Raw genomic sequence first — 17,617 nt, 5'->3', positions numbered from 1 at the left:
ACACACACCACCTCACAGAAGCCAGTGTCTAAGATGCCCTCAGCAGTCCATATCTGGAGCAGTCCCTGCCTTAGATGAACAGAGATGACCTGAACAGAGAAGGCAGGGCAGAGAGGATACTGCCACCGCCAGGGCCAGGTCACAGTGGCTTTGTCTTTGCTCCCTCTGCTCCTTTGCTATGAGTGGCCATCCCGTAAGGACAGGCAGCCCGTGGAAGGCCCGTGTGGGGTGGAGCTGAGGCCTCTCCCTAACAGCCGGCACCAACTCACCTCTTAGGAGAATGAGCCATCTTTGGGTGTGTCTGCCAGTTCCAAACATACTTTCTGATGACTGCAGGCCCTACCACCATTCTGACTGCCATTCCCCAAGAGCTCTAGAACCTGAACCTCAAGCCAGATCTCTCCCAAATTCCTCAACCCCAGGCACTGGGTGAGACAGGAGATTGCTGTTCCTGTAGTAAGCTGTTTTGTGACACTAGATAATAGTTTAATACTTATTGCACAGCTGCCTGCCAAGGATAGACCAGTGAGTGAGCTAGACCCGTGTTTGCACCTGGAAAGGATGCTCTGCTCCTGCTGACCGTACAGCACTCCTCTGATCATCAGTGGGCCAATGAATTAACTTACGCCAACAGCGTTCCTCCATGCCCTCTGCTGAGAGTTAAACTCAGGTCTCACACAAGCTAGACACGTGTCCTTCCACTCCTGACCTGCGTTTTTTCTCTTGGTGTATGCTTATATGTTGTTTATTCGTGTGTTCATGTGAGTGCATATGTGGGAACATGTGTGTGTGTGTGCACACACACACACGCATGATGAGGTCAGAGTTCAACATCAGGTGTCTTACTTAATTGCTGGCCACCTTTTTTGTTTGTTAAGATTTATTTTTATGAATATGAGTACACTGTAGCTGTCTTCAAATATACCAGAAGACCCCTTTACAGATAGTTGTGAGCCACCATGTGGGTGCTGGGATTGAACTTAGGACTTTTGGAACTACTGTGTCAGTGCTCTTAACCACTGAGCCATCTCTCCAGCCTGTTTGTTTTGTTGAGACAGGTTTCTTTTCTATGCTTTTTTTTTTTTAAGATTTATTTATGTACATGAGTACACCATTGCTCTCATCAGACACACTAGAAGAGGGCATCAGATCCCCATTACAGATGGTTACGAGTCACCACGTGGTTGCTGAGATTTGAATTCAGGACCTCTGGAAGAGCAGTAGGTGCTCTTAACCACTGAGCCATCTCTCCAGGCTCTTGGAGACAGGGTTTTTCTGACAGTTTTGGCAGTCCTGGAATTCACTCTGTAGACCAAACTGACCTTGAAGTCACAGAAATCCACCTGCCTCTGCCTTCCAAATGTTGAGATTAAAGGCATTTGTTACCACTGCTCAGATGTCCATTTCATTTTTAATGTGTGTGTGTGTGTGTACAGCAGCATATGAGTGGAGGTCAGAGGGCCACTTCCAGGAATACGAGTGGAGGTCAGAGGACCACTTCCAGGAATAGTTTCTCTCCTGCTATTTGGGTCTTGGGTCCCAGGGTTCGAATCAGTGGCATGTGTCTTTACCCACTGGGCTGTCTAGAGCAGCCCCTTAGGTTTGCTCTTCTCTCGCTCTCATCATTTATGTATCTGTGTGAATGGCTGCCACATGTGAGAAGGTGTTGACAGAGGTCAGCCGAGGATGTCAGATCTGCTGCAGCTGGAGTTACAGGCAGCTGTGAGCCAATGACATGGGTGCTGCCAACAGAACTCAGGTCCTCTGGAAGAGCTTAGCTCCTGAGCCATTTCTCCAGTCACTCCACCGCCATCTCGAGCTTTTAAACACAGGGTCCGTCACTGAACCTGGTTTGGATAAAATAACCTGCCTAAGAGTTCTCTGTCCTCAGTCCCTGCCCCTCAGCACTGAAGGTATCCAGGTCACATCTGTGCCTGGCTTTCACCAGGTGCTGGGGATGGGGACAGCTCACAAGAAGTTCTTTGGAGGTTAGGGTTGTAGCTCAGTTGGTAGAAAGCTTGTTTAGCATGTGCAAAGTCCTAAGTTTGATCAGAGGAACGGAATAAAACCAGACATAGTGGTGCTCACACTGTGAATTTGAGCACTTGGGGGGGGGGGTTGAGACAGGAGGACCAGAAGTTCAAGGTCATCCTAAGCTACAGGGTGAGCTGGGCATGTTGCTTTTGCAGAGTGTGAACTCCAAATGACATGGGACAGGCATGAGCCTAACGCTGCTGGGAATGTAGGAAGGATGGAGAAATGCTGAGGAATTGTTGATGAATGGGATTAAAGCCACAAGAGGAGAGGGACTGCCTTGTGCAGAAACAAAGATCCAGGTCTGAGCCTGCAGACACTAGTACTGACAGCTTGTTTTTTAAGTCTCTCCCCATCCCGCTCCCCATCTCTCGTGTGTGTGTGTGTGTGTGTGTGTGTGTGTGTGTGTGTGTCTGTGAGTGTGTGTGCCACCAACTTCTTGGGATTCTTCTGCCTCAGCCTCTCATTGTGTTGTGGGAGCCAAGGATTGTAAACACATGCTACTGAGGCTGGCTTTCTGTGGGTTCTGAAAACTCCAACTTGGGTCCAAAGTTCTTTACTTGATATTTTTTTCTTTGATTTTTTTTTTTTTTTTTACTGTACATAGTTTTAGACTTACATAGACGTGGCAAGATTATTGCAAATAGTTCTCACATACCCTTTGCCTAGATTTCCCAGGGGTTACTATTTTACCGCACCTTTGTTTGTTTTGAGACAAGGTCTCTATGCGGCCTTGATTATTCTGGTCCACTCTATACATTAGTTTACTCCAGTTTGGTTTCAAACTCAGAATTCTGCCTGCCTTTGCCTCCTAAGTGTTGGAAGTAAAGGCAGATGCTTTTTATTTTAATCTATATATGTATGCATCTATCTATCTATTTATCTTTTGTTTCTATAATTTTTCTTTAAACAAGTCAGTGTTTTCTAAGAACAATGATTGACCAGGAAATAAACATGGCTACATTTTGAAATAAGCCATAGACTTATTTCTGCTTTGGCCAATTTTCCTGACATCATCAAAAGGGAGCCCTGCCAGGGCTGGAGCGATGGCTCAGTGATTAAGTGCACTGGCTGTTTTTCCAGAGGTCCCCAGTTCAATTCCTAGTACCTGCCTATAACTCCAGTTCCATAGGGTCTGACACCTTCACATACAAGTATAACATCAACGTATATAAAATAAAAATAAATAAGAAAACAAAAGCAAGCTCTCCCTTCCATGTTGCATTGAGCTGTCTGGGTTTTTGAGTTTTTACAAATCTGTCACAGTTCTTCAGGATTTCTTTGTTTTCTGTGATACTGGCAGGTTTTGTTCTTGTTTTTTGACTCCAGGCCAGTTTCTTACCTTGTGGACCAGTCAGTTTGTCTGGTATTCTTGTGGTCAGATTTTTATCTTCGGGAAACACAACAGAGTGGTGTTGTGGTCTCCTGGTGTATCCTTCCAGGAGGCACCAGTGTTTGCCTTGGTGGGATTTTGTGTTGTTTGTCTTTGTTTTGGTTTTTAATTTTAAAATATTGTGGAATGAGTGGTGGCACGTGACTTTAGACATAGCACTCAGGAGACAGAGGCAAGCAATATCTATGAGTTCAAGGCCTGCCTGGTCTACATGGCAAGTTCCAGGACAGCCTGGGCTACATGGTCAGACCTGTACCCGACTTCCCCTTAGCAAACCAAGATAGTATAGTGGGTAGAAGCACTCACTAACTTGATGACCTGAATCCCTGGGTCCCATGGTAGAAGTAGAACACTGACTCTAAGAGTTCTCCTCTGTAGCATGTAGGCACCCATACAACACACAATAATAAAATGATAACAACTTCTGTGTGAGATGTACATACACTATACATCTGTGTAGAAGCCATCTGTGATAGTCACCATTGGGTAGCTTTCTCTATTGCTCCTCACCTTCTCTCATTGTACCTGAAGCTCACTGATCAGGTAAGCTGCAGGGCCAGGTACTCCTCCCCAGTGCTGGATTACAGGCACGCACTGCATCACCCAGCTTTTCATGAGGATCCTGGGAGCCCAGGCTCAGCTCCTCACGCTTGCATCGTAAGTACTTTACCCACTGAGCTTCATCTCGTGTGTCACCTGGTTGAGACTGAGCCTGCCAGGTTGCTTCCAGGCAAAGTTACTGTTTTCCATTTTTGTGATTAATAAACTTTTGCCAATACTGAAAGGTCGGGGTGAGGAAGAAGACCCAGAAGCAAGCCAGTAAAGGAACAGTGGAAACCAGGGACGAAAAACCAGGAGAAGATCTTGGAGCTGGGAGAGGGTCTGTGTGAAGCAGGAGGAGTGGTCGGCAGTGTTGGTTCAATGCTACCAAGTGGCCAAATCAGAAGAGGTTGCTAAGAGTCTACTGTGTTCAGCGTCTGCGTGCAGGTCTGTGGACATCTCATCCAACTTAGCTTGGGTGGAGCAATGGGCCTAAAGCCAGCTTTCAGTGAGTCAAGGAGGAAAGAGAGGCAGACTGGCCACCACAGAGAAAACACCCTTTGAGTAAATGGGTCTGTGAAATGGCAGAGACAGACAGGTAGGTACAGAGACATGTGTGGGCTCAAGGGCAGGGTTGTTTTTATTTTTAGAGATTATTTATTCATTTTATAACTGTGTGTGTATGCTTGAATGTATGTTTATGTACACCATGCATGCAGGGCTTAGATGGTAGAAGAGGGTATTGGACCCCCTGGAACTGTAGCTATGGGTGGTTATGATGTGGGTTCTGGGAGCTGAACCCCAGCCCTCTGGAAGAACTGGAAGTGTTCTTAGCCAGTGAGCCATCTCTTTAGGCCCTAGAGGCAGAGCCGTCAACAGGTGGAAGGAACCTTGGCTATCAGAGGTGATAAGAGTTGCCAGTAGAAGGGCTAGAGAGATGGCTCAGTGGTTAAGAGCACCGACTGCTCTTCCGAAGGTCCCGAGTTCAAATCCCAGCAACCACATGGTGGCTCACAACCATCCGTAACGAAATCTGATGCCCTCTTCTAGAGTGTCTGAAGACAGCTATAGTGTACTTACATATAATAAATCAATAAATCAAAAAAAAAAAAAGAGTTGCCAGTAGATGTGGAAATTGGAAGAGCAGCCATAGCTTCCAGGGGAAGCTCGTTGAGAGGGCTGCAGCTCCAGCACTTCATAGTCTCTGTTTTCACTTGTGCAGGTGGGTAGGAACTGCATGGAGGTCCAGTCTTGTGGAGGGGAGTGAGGCATGCTGGGATAGTATCTGGGGACAGCAGAGCAAGCTGCTTCTACGTGAGGCTCAATGAGGTTGCCAAATCCAAGGCTGAGAGCTCTGAAGGCAGGTGAGGAGGAGGAGGAGGAGGCAGGAGCTCATTGGTCTGGTACATAGACTGCTGGGGAGTAGGAAACAGAGGGCTCTGTCTAGGAGGGCTCTGTCTAGGGAGGTGGCAGTTGGTATTGTTGGGAACAGGGCTTGGGAGGGACTTGGCAGAGGTCTTGGCGCATGAGGAGGACTGTGCATTGATTGGGGAGTGGATCTTAGGTGGACCAAAGTTACCAAGTCATGATAGGAGTTAGGAGGTAGCCATGAACCAGGGCTGCCACCGTGTTGTGAGGAACAGGTGGATACTGGAACCTATGTGACCAAAGCTGTGAATGGAAGAGCTATCATCTCAGGTCTGAAGCAGCCAAGGGCCTGCTTCAGAGGATCCCAGACTCCATCAGAGGTGCATGCCACAGAAGTGAGCAACTTGGGCCAGCTGAAGGTGGCATGTGACAGGAATAGAACAGACTCCTGGGAAGGAAGCACTTGGAGAACTCCACCAGGCAGGGGAGAGTGCTTACAGGGTGGGGTGAGATGAGACATGGTCCCCAGCAGAGGGGCTGCTGGTGGTGGCTGGGAGCCTGCTCTGTTCTGAGCCTTTCTGTCCCCAAGACTGTTGACTTTCCAGCATGCCTGATGATGGCTGCACTTGGCGGATGCCTAGAGTTCAGAGCACCCCCACAATGGCAGCTCTCTGAACAGGGAGACTGACCTGAAGAGATTCCTGCATTTTGTGTTCTGCTTCCTCTCCTGTCACTAATGACACTAAGGGGCTCAGGATAATTCCTTGCTCCCTGCTGTGGCCTCAGTGTCTACACCCCATCTAAAGGCCACTACCATTCATCCTTTAGTTCCCATGACAGACAGAGACCTTTCTTAACCTGGCTCAGATCTAATCTCAGTGGTGGATGTAAGGCTGGGTCCTGGATCCCTCTGGGCTCTTAGGCTGAAGCCATCTCTGGGATTTTCCTAGACCTGGGGCTCATCTCTCTGTCACATGGAGACTGCATAGCCATTGACACTCATATTTCCTAACATCCTCCCTCAGGTGTGCTCTCTATAAACCTACTGCTGTAGACCCCAGTGTGAGCCCTTTATCATCCTGTTTGTTCCCCACACTGTGTATGAAACGCTACCATTAGGCAAGTATTCCTTTAGCTAGATGTGGATCTTTAATGATATCGTGCTTTGGCAAAGGAATCTGGGAAGGGGCTGTGAGAGACCTTAGTGGGAGATAGGTTAGCTTACAGAAGTAGACTCTGATAGAAGAGAGGACTTATCCAGAGTCTAGAGGAGATAGGTGGAAAGGACACGGGGGCGGGTGTAGACCATCCCAGGGGCTGTAGGAGTGGGCAGGAGCCCTTCGCCCAGGACCCACTCAACCTTTCTGTCCCTGTCCCCAATTATAAAACACCTACTGGTAGTGAGCAGCTGGCTCAGGGTCCATGTCATTCACTACTCCCTTCCCAGACCAGGGGTATTGGGGAACGCCCAGGGCATTCAGCCTGGTTGGATATATGAGAGGACATGGAGCTGAATTTTCCTGTATCTGGGCTCTCAGCAGAGAGCTGCCATGCCACAGTTCAGGCACCACGGCAACGGGAGAAATAAACACTCCGGGCCTCACAGTCCAAGTTCTGCTGTGATGTGACATCATCCTCCACTCCAGCCACTGCCCCCCCCCCCCCCCCCCCCCCCCCCGCCTCCTGTTGCTGGCTGCACTTCTGTGGTGGCTTCAGCTGTTGAGCCGAGGCATCTTCTCACACAGCCCCTCCCCTAGCTGATTGGTGTCTCTGAAGTGGGTTGGGGAGTGAATAGAGGGGCCTGGGCAGGGGTACTGGCTCCCGGCTTCTCAGGCACTGTTTGTAACAGCTACTATTTTCTCTCAGCCTTCACTATGAAACAGTCCAAGGGGGCCAGGAACTATGTGTTCTACGCACAGCACCCAGAGAAAGAGGAAGAGGTGCCCTCATGGCATCAAATCAAGCAGACCCCTGTCATCATGGCCACAGTCAAAGGTGAGAGCAGCCCTATCCTAGGGCCCACTCTGCTAGCCTGCTGCTGAAGGCCTTGCCTGCCAGCCTTGCCTCCAGTGAAACTCCAGCAAACACTCCTCAGGACCTTAACACAACCTGAACCTCCAAGCTAAGCCCACCCACTGGCTCTGAGATGCTAGAAGAAGGTCAGGACATAGGGGCATACAGCATGTTTCAGGGATAAGGATTAGGAACTTTTAGCTTGGTTTTTACCTTTCAGGGTGCTAGGGACTGAACCCTGGGGCCCGTACGTTACAGGTGAGGGCTGGTCCACTCAGCCAAGTCACCACCAGCCCTGCCTTTAGTGATTTCTATTTCCTTCAAGCGGAGACCAGGCGAATGAATTCTCACTAAGTTGTCACTGACTGATTATTGGGAAGTGTCTTAGCGTGGTGAATGATGGAATGTTTGGGCTCTCTTGAGTCTCCCATCGCCAGTTACTGTGGCTGGATAGAGTGATGATTTCTTAGCCTCAGTATTGTTATCTGTAAGATGGAAAAAGATGAAAGTATCTGTCTTAATAAGGTTGTCTAGAGGCTCAACTGAAATAACCATATCAAGTGCCTAGCCTGAGTCTTGCTACAGGACCAAGCTCCCCATTGACTATGACGGTCGCCTCTCTCCTTACAGTGAGCTGGATCCACAGGAAATTGCCTTTTATCTCTGCATACTACCTTGTAGGGAACCAGCTGATGCCCAGCTCGTGGCAGTATGCCTTTAGCCAGAGCAAAGCCCCCGTGGGCTGAGGGCTGAGGCTAAAGGATGTCTTGTTTGTCGTCCCAGGTCCAGGGCCTGCCAAGTACCTCCGGTCATCCTGTACTGGCTATATAGCCCATGACATCTCCATGTTCCAGGAGCCAGCTTACAGTCTGCATACACGGCACACTAAGAAACGTGAGCAGTCCCCACTGTCTGTCCCTTAAGGGTCAGGTCTAATGTCCAAGGTTGCTGACACAGTCCACTGGGGGCTGTGGCTGGTGAAGATGGAGACAGAAGGAAGCCAGTAAGATGGACCCACACCATCTGAAGGTAGATCAGGCAGATCCCCACCCAGGGAGCTGAGGGGCCTGGGCCTGTCACTGGCAGAGCAGGGCTCTCTTTCCCTGGGGCTCTTTGGCTCTGGTGTCACTTATTCTGTTGCGGAAGCTTGTAGTAGTCAACGATGACCTGTGGCTGACAGCCAAGCCCAGTGAGATGAGAGGCTGGGCGGGGATATGGTCGTGTGTTTGGGGCCCTGAGGTCTAGGGTGACTGCCTCCCCGCCCCCCCCCCGCCTTAACATCCCTTTGGCAGAGGTTTCTTGGCTGGGGCTGAGCCCTTTCTCAATACTCCCAGTAGCTGCAGTGGTTGTCACTGCCCTTGGCACCAATCCGGATGTGTCTGCGGTAGGAGACTGACCACACACTGTGGTCCTGCCAGCAGCCTCCGGCAGCCTTGCACAAAAGGTCCCATTTTACAGATAAGGAAATCAAAGTCCACAGACAGCTAAGAGCCAAAGGAGTCTGAAGGGAGCCCTTGCTGGGGTGGCAGCTGTAACAGGCCAGCTCTTTTTTTTCCCTTGCAGGGATCATAGACATAAACAGCCCCGGACCTTGCTATTTCTTGGATCCCAAAGTAACTCGTTTTGGAATATCCACCTGCCCCCAGGTCCCCATGGAGGAGCGCATCTCCAACCCACGTAAGATTGGTTGGGAAAGTGGGTCATTGGGAGGATGAGGTGTGTGTGTGTGTTGTCCATCCTTAGCACCTGGAAAGGGACAAAGCAGGGCATACCCGAGAGTGCTGGCATCTCAATACACAACAAGACACAAATGTCAAAGCAGTTGGAAAGCAGAGGTAGGATAGCCTGGCCTACACAACCTGTTCCAGGTCAGCCAGGGTTACATAATAACTGTCTTTAAAAAGAGAAAATGGACACAATGTTGCCATTACTATGCACGTGTCCCTGTTTCCATTCATAGACCCCAGTGATAATATACATTAATATACATTGTGTTGTGATGTCACAGGGCTCTTGTCAAAGTAGTTACGTCTTCATGCTAATGAGTTCGCATATCTAGTGAGCTAAAGAAAATTTCCTGGTCCTGTCATGGGACACGGGGCAATGCCATCATGTTGACTGCCAAGGAATTATTGCTACAATGACAGTGATGGCTTTTGTATACAACAATGTCGCCATCCTGAGGACTGTCTTAGTGCCCTTTTCCTGCTCACAGTCCCATGTAATCCTAATGACCCAGGTCTGCTGCTGCACTGTTTGAAGGCCCTAGAGCTGGGCAAGAACTCAGCTCTCTTTGTGACCCAGCAGCTGGTGTCAGGAGCTGTGAGGCTCTCTCCACTTTCCTTATTTTCAGGCATAAATTGCACGCCAGCCTCCTGCAAGTACAACCTTGAGAAGACTCGACCCTCTGGGGAACGTCGGCCTCCCCAGTACACTTTTGGCTTCCGGTGTCCATATAGAGTGATGGATCCCAACCCTGCTCCTAACCAGTACCAGCTGCCAGTCACTCTGGGGACCAACATCCCTGTCTTCCGAGCTGCCCCTTCCTATAGTCTGGCTTCCACAAACAAGAATTGGTTCCACAAGGAGAATATAGCAGGAGGTCCCGGACCTGCTATGCATACCCGACCCGAGCCATCCGTCTACCAGAACCGCAGCCCCTTGTTTAGCATGGCCAAGCGCTTTGGCTATTCTTTGGACCACACGCTTCGGCCTGGCCCTGGCTCCCACGACATCCAGCCGGTCACTGTACACAAACCCCGCATACCTGCCTTCACCATGGGCATCAAACATTCACCCCACTTGTGCCCACTGATTGTGGACATTTGTGACTGAGGTCTCTGCTGTTGCATGCCCCTCCCTCCTGCCTCACATGCTATTTTCCTAGATCACATTGAGCAACTTGACTGTGGATTCTGGTAGCAGAGCTGGTGCCTGCTGAGTGGCCAGAATGCAGAGATATTGGATAAATATTTTTGTTTATTCATTCCTTTGTTTTGCAAACACTCTCAGCTGCTTCCTCTGGGCCTTGCTACGGATGAGGGGCTGGGGATCTTTGGTACGTTTATCTGGGTTTCCATGCTGGCCACTAGGTGACCTCCAGGGCTCCTGGGCAGGCCCACTTGAGCGTGGCCACTGACAAGCTGTGTGGTTTCCCCCCTTGTCTCTGGGTCTCATAGTCCTTTGCCAACAAGAACTGGGGATGGCCCTGGATGAAATCTAAACTCCCCCAGTTCTAGGGCTGTATCTCTGGTCCCTGGTTAGATGCAAACTAACCAGTCCCCAAGGTAGGAACAGTGAAGCCAGGGCATGGCCAAAATGGTTTGGGAAAAAAATCCAAATGGACACGTGGAAACTGCTGGGAGCAGGCAGTGGTAGAGAGACAGCACACAGGGTGACCAAAGGATGCAAGCTGAGGCGTTGCTCAAGTAAGGAGCTCTGGGCATACTCTGAGAGCTTTAGCTAGATGGGACAGTGGGGTTTTTTTCTTTTGGAGGGAGGTGTCGAGACAGGGTTTCTCTGTATAGCTCTGGCTGTCCTGGAACTCACTTTTGTAGACCAGGCTGGTCTCGAACTCGGAAATCCGCCTGCCTCTGCCTCCCAAGTGCTGAGATTAAAGGCGTGCGCCACCAACACCCGACTGGGACAGTGGTTTTGTTTGTTTGTCTTGTAGCCTAAGCTCTCCTTAGCCTTCCAAGAGTGGGATTAGCGCATAACACTACATCCAGTGAAGACACTGTATTCCTTAAGACTTTGAGCAGTTAGAGAAAGTCCGCCAGCCAGGGCAGTTGCTGGAGGCTGTGGTCAGCTTGTGGGATCCTGGGAGGGGGTTTGAGTGTCACACGCTATCTTTGGAGAGTGAGTCACTCACTCACTCACTCACTCACTCACTCACTCACTCACTCACTCACTCACTCACTCTGCCCCTAGTCTCAGTAGCTCAGCCTGGCAGAGGACGGATGGCAGTGTGGCCAGAAGAGGGCAGCACTGCCTTAGTCTTCAAGACCAGGCCTGGCTCCACCAGCTTCTGGGTGATAGGCACCTGCAGGCTGGAGCCTTCCAAATAGACACCTGCCAGTTCTTGACTCTCGGTCTTCCCCTCCAGACTCCCAATTCACCTCAATCCTTAGAGTGGTTCTCTCCCACTCTTTACCATAGGAAGGTGTTGACAGTTCCTGATCTGCAGTTTCCTAGGGCTCAGATCCCAGCGGCTGGGAACCTGGAAAGGAGAAAGGAAGGGCTATGGCCACAGACCTCCCCGGGCTCAACCAGAGGTGGACATCAGAACCAGAAACAGTATCTGATGGCTTGTCCCTCTATATTTTATTATTTTATTTTATTATTTTATTTTATTTTATTTTATTTTAAGACAAGGTCTCTCTTTGTAATCTTAGCTGTCCTGAAACTCACTATGTAGATCAGGTAGGCCTGTGTGTGTTAAGTGTTCATATGTTGGCACACACATGTATGTATGGGTACACATGCATATGTATATATGTGGAGACCACAGTCAACACTAGGAGTCTGCCTCAATTCCTCTCCACTTTAGTTTTCGAGATCAGGTTTCTCAGTGAACTAGAAGCTCTTCAGTTTAGCTGTTCTGGTTAGCCAGGGAATCTCCAGCAATCCTCCTGTCTCCTCCCCAGGGCTGGGGTGGGTTGCCATACCTGATAGGTGCTGGGCATCAACGTAAGACCTCATGCTTGCATGCCAGGCAGTTTACTGACTGAGTCATCTTTCCAGCTCTAGGATCTTGTTGTCTTTTAAAAGGCAGGGTTTTGCTGTGCAGCCAGCCCAAGCTGGTCTTGCCTCAGTCTCCTGAATGCTAGAATTTCAGGTGTGTGCCACTACATCTGGGTTAACATTGTGATTTTGGTTGAAATGAAAACTGAATTGAATAGACCTGAGTGTGGATGGCAAGGAACCGAGATCACTGTTGGAATATTAAAAGAGACACAGTAATGTTTAGGAAAGAGGTTTGTAGCAGCCACCTGGGTTCATACCTGGCTCAGAGCCCTGAAGTCTCTTCCTCACAGACCCTGAGTCCATCCATGTCTGTCCCATTATCCCCCAAATCTCGGCAAGGCTGGCTTGGGCAGAGAGAGAGAGAGAGAGAGAGAGAGAGAGAGAGAGAGAGAGAGAGAGAGCGCTTGCACAGGGACCCATCTGTCTTGCAGCAGATTAGAAAGATGTCATTTTGCCGACAATGCCATTTATCATACCGGCTGCAAAAATTAGTGATGCTTGGGCTGAAAATGTTGGGTAGGGGTGTGGGTGTGGGTGGCGGCTGTGAGTTTCCTGTGTCATCAGGTCAGGTGAGCCTCAGATCAGTATCTGAGCAGGCTTTTTTTTTTTTTTTTTTTTTTTTTTTTTGGAGGTGGGGAGGGTTAGGTTTCAAGACAGGATTTCTCTGTGTAACAGAGCCCTGTCTGTCCTGAACTTGATTTGTAGACCAGGCTGGCCTCAAACTCACAGAGATCCACCTGCCTCTGCCTCCTGAGTGCTGGAATTAAAGGCATGGGCCAACATGCCTGGACTGAGCAGGCCTTTTGTGATGGAGTGCCTAATCCAAGCCAACACTGTTAGAAAGATGGAACTAAGTCCCAGGGCAAAGAAACAGTCCTGACTAGATAATAAATGAGTGGCCTGTCTCCAGATTAGTGTCTGAGTGTCACCAGGAGTGGGGCTTAGTGTGAGGTGAGCTTTTACTTGTCCTGGGGCTGAGTCCACTCTGTTTTTCACTAGACAGATCGCCGGGCCCCTAGGCTCACCAGATAAGAGTAGGGTCAGAGGACGTGCGAGCTAGAGGGACTCTTGGAATGGATTTGGGGTTCTGAGAGATGGAGAAAAGGAGGAAAGAGTCAGAATGCGTCACCTGTGGACTTATATCCCTGACTTACAGGTACATTGAGCCAAGATGTCTCTCAGAGAAATGGGAAAGCCACAGTTTACCTTCTACCACCTGCCCTCAAACATATCTGCCACACTGTCCTCCCAGGGAGCAAGCAAGAAGCTCCTCTAGATTTCACAGCAGACAATTCCCTCACCTCGTAACAGCCCAGGGACTCCAGCTACCTCCTCATCTCATACCCTGGGCTGGTTTACAGATGCACTCCAGCTCCCCAGAAGCAAAGGACATAGACTATAAGAGTAGTAGAGCTCATATATACATACATACATGCATACATACATGCATGAATGCATACATACATGCATATATAAATACATACACACATATACAAACATACATATACATACACATGCACACACACATATATACACATACATACATTTGCCTACACACATACATATACAAACATACACATACATACACATGCATACACATATATACACATACAAACACACATATACACATGCATACACACATATATACATATATACATATACAAACACACATACATACACATGCATACACATACACAATACACATATATTCATACATACAAACATACACACACACACATGCAGAGGTGGGGGCTGGGGTAGGAGGAGAGTGCCCTATGCTCATGAAGGAGTTGGGGTGCTCTGGGTCAAAGGTGTTGCTTATCCACCAGGATAAGTCAGGTGGTCTCTGCCAGCCCCCAGCACACAGAAGGAGCACCCAGAGTGAGGGTAGCTCTTTGGTTCTCATGCCTCAAGGAGCAGGGCTGATTGGAGAATGTCTCCTTGAGCCTTAAGGGTGGGAAGATGCACGACTCAGCTGTCCACAGTGGGGAGAAAACTTCCTGCTCTTCCCCTCTGTGTCTGCAGCCTCCCATCTGGTTTAGCTCTTCTCACTGGGTCTCCTTCCTCTCGTCCCCGACACTACTATCCTCCTTGACTCCTGTTTCCCTCTGCCCTGTTTATACTCTAGAATAAAGATCGACATTTTCAATTACCCCGAAATAACACAGCTGCTCTTGGAGGCTCCAGCCAGTGTGTGTGTGTTTGCGCGTGCGTGTGTGTGCGCATGTGTGTGTGTGCACGTGCGTGCGTGTGTATGTGTGTATAAGCACATGAGAATGCTCATGCATGCAAGCATTCACATGAGTTCTTGTTTGTATGTGGAGCCCACGTATGGGAGTGGGATGTCACCCATGGTCCCAGTGTCCTTTGTGTCCTTTCTGTCTAGAGCTTTCATTTCTTTCTGGGAGATTGGAAGCACGTTTCCCTTCAGGGGAGGAAGGGAGACAAAAGAGAGAAATAAAAAACTGTCATTGCTGTCTTGTAAACACAGTTGCAGTGCACAGCAAGCAGAGACTCAGCAGGAGAGGGGACCAGGGAGAGGCAGGGCTGAGGAGAGGGGGGTGGGGGTGGGCTCTGGAGAGAACAGTGGGATGCTGAGGAGAAGGGGTCCCTTAGTTCTCCCTCAAAGCTTGGGTGTGTGGGTGTGGGCAGAGGGAGGTGCCCAGAGAGGAGAGAGATAAAAGGGTCGATCTAGGATTGTGGAGGGGATTCAAGCAGGAAGACACGGGTGGCAGGTGCCAGGTGACTAAGATAGACATGCCTCTTGTGGAACGTGACATCTACCAGAAGCATAGCAAGAGCCTCATTCACAGCCCTTGCTATGCTCCAGGCACTGACATAAGCAAAGGATGAGAGAGGGTAGATGAACCGACCAGCAACACAGCTGGAGGTTAGATGGGTGCATCCAGCTGCGGTCAGCCTGGCCCCAGATCTCCTTTCACATGGCCTGTCCCAGGGGATGGCAGCTGAGAAAGAGGGTAGAGGAGTTGGCTCCAGCACACTTGCTTTTGGGACTTGGCACAAATCCTCCCTTCTTTGCCTCATCAGTTTCCCTCTCTGAAAAGTGAGAATGCTGGCTGCTCCTGGGGGAGGGGGATTTGTGGGGAGCATCACACATCTGGACGAGATGGTCTTCCAGCTCTGGTTCTCTGAAAAAGCTGGCTGGAGGTGCAAAGGAACGACACCCATCAAGCACTGGGAGAGGGACCGGCCAGCAGCAACCTCCGCAGCTGAAAGGAGGCTAAGCTCCAGGTCCACTCCCTGCTGCCTCCAAGTGGTAAGAAATGGGTACTGCAGAAGGTGGGTCTCACTGTTTTCCCAAATTGGTCCTGCCTGGCTTTGTCTTTGATGGCCAGAAACGGGAAGGGACTTGCTAGCAGGTTGCCCACAGCAGAAACTTAACTGTGGCAAGGCACAAGGTGGTAACCTCAGCTCTATTTTCATGGGAAGCTCTGGATCTTCCAGGGAGCCTTCTTACTCTCCTCCAGCAAAAAGCCACCTCTTTCCTTGGGCTCCACCTGCAAGCCAGGTGGTGGATCCCTTGAGATCTCAGGTGCTCTGTCCTGGGGTTTGGAATCTTACAGTGGTTGAGCTTATTTTGATCTCCATTTTCCTGATAAGGAAGCAGGCATGAAGAGGTCGTAACTGGTTAAACACACACTAGTGGAGCAGGATTCAAAACCAAGTCAGTCTATCCTCTGGGAAGAATCCCTCATTTGGGGCCAAAAAAAATTGTCCCCACGAACCCGTGATAATCAGCTGGGACTAGGCTGTGGGCTCAGGGTCAGCCTTACCACTGTACTGATGTGTAAATGGGTAAGGCCCATTCCTTTGTTCATGAATTTGTGTATATGTTCATGTGTGCATATCTGTGTATGTGTAGTATATGTGTGTATGTGTGTCTATGTGTGTGCATGTGTGTGTGTGCATGTGTGTGTGCATGTATGTGTATATTTATGTGCATGCATGTACATGTGTTTGTGTGTGTATGCATGCATGCATGTGTTTGTATGTGTGTCTATATGTGCATGTATGTGTGCATATCTGTGCATGTTTATGTATGTATGTGTATGTGTATGCATGTGTGCCTGTGCATGTGTGTGTTCATGTGCATGTATATGTGTATGTGCACATATGGATATGTGTATATGTGTGTGTATACATGTGTATGTGCACATAGTTGATCATGTGCATACATGTGTCTATATGTGTGTCTATGTGTGCATGTGTGTGTGTCTATACATGTTCTGGACTTCTCAGAGGTCTGTTCTGGTTCTGGACTCAGCAGGTTCAGTTGAACAGCTTCTAAGGCATGGGTCCGAGGTTGAGAAAGTGGAAGACCTGACTTGCATCATGCTAGTCCTGCCAAGCTTGCACAGCGATGTTGAGAATGGGGGTGCGTGGGGAAGCTGGTCTGTGAGTGTGGGCACATTCAGGTCTCAAGCAGGTGAGAAGCCGCCCCTTGTTCCTGGGAGTCTTCTCCTCACTGCCAACCTCAGAGGGGAGTTTTTCTTGGCAGGAAACAGCCTCATCAATCAGCGGCAATGGGGGGCTGACAGGCAGCCCCTCCTCACTGCCGGGGCTTCAGGCAGACTCATAAATCCCACTCTAGGCTGGCTGTAAATTCCTGTGATTCACACCAGCCTCTTGGAGGGCAGAGACATTTAGGGCTGTGGGAGAGGCTTTTCTCTCCTGGGCAGAATAGGTGAGCATGGGGAGGAGCCTAGGTCATGACAGGGGCCTGAGGCAGCCTCCCAGGAGGGCAGGGCTTCCTCCCTCAGAGAAGACTTAGGGCATTCTGAGCCACCTCTGTCCAGATGTAGGCTCCAGCTGGGTCCCCCAGTGTTCTGACCTAAAGCACACTGAGGCCATATGTGTGCACTTTGGGATCATGAGTGTGCAGTATCGGAGATTCTGTGGGACCTGTGGCCAGAGTGTATGTCTGTCCTATGTGTCCCTCAGCAAATGGCTCTGACTTTTCACACAGAATTCTGTCCTGGTGACCATGAGGGCAAAGGGGTGCAGGACCTTGTTTGCATCATTTGAATTCCAGGGGTCAAAAATCGGACACTCTTCAGGCAGAGAAGAACCTCAGAGAGTGGCAGCCATTTGTTAACGTCCATCCAACAGGGCTTCTGTTACACTCGCACACCCTCGGGACTCTTGTTTGCTTCTTTTTTTCTCTTTAAGCTGGCTTACAAATTTCAAACGTGAGTTTGCCTTATCTTCAACAAGATTTGTGAAACCAGGATGTAATGCCCTAGTTAATACACACAAATATATATGCGCACACATGCGTAACTCTGCTCCATGCATACAAGTGTATACAGTCATCACTCCTTTCTGGTGACATCAGGAGCCATAGATTCACCCAATTGTGAACTGAAAATATCTGGGAAAAGATCATACTGAACATGCACAGATTTTTTTGGTTATTATTTCATATATAAATACACACACATATAAATACACATATACATACACACACACACACACACACACACACACACACACACACACACA

General features: G+C 49.3%; 1 protein-coding gene across 1 annotated transcript; it reads left to right on the top strand.

Moving 5' to 3' along the window:
- Positions 1-7,046: 7,046 nt before the first annotated feature.
- On the top strand, positions 7,047-10,279 carry Odf3l1 (outer dense fiber of sperm tails 3 like 1). The gene is made up of 5 exons (XM_021173092.2): positions 7,047-7,110; positions 7,202-7,330; positions 8,132-8,242; positions 8,912-9,025; positions 9,702-10,279. Exons 2-5 carry the CDS (start codon positions 7,210-7,212, stop codon positions 10,181-10,183), a joined length of 828 nt encoding a protein of 275 aa, XP_021028751.1. The 5' UTR covers positions 7,047-7,110; positions 7,202-7,209; the 3' UTR covers positions 10,184-10,279.
- Positions 10,280-17,617: the final 7,338 nt, after the last annotated feature.

The sequence above is a fragment of the Mus caroli genome, chromosome 9 (genome assembly GCF_900094665.2).
Source record: "Mus caroli chromosome 9, CAROLI_EIJ_v1.1, whole genome shotgun sequence".
Lineage (NCBI taxonomy): Eukaryota > Metazoa > Chordata > Mammalia > Rodentia > Muridae > Mus > Mus caroli.
The sequence above is the reverse complement of the archived record's forward strand: the minus strand, read 5'-3'. Positions and strand labels throughout refer to the sequence as shown.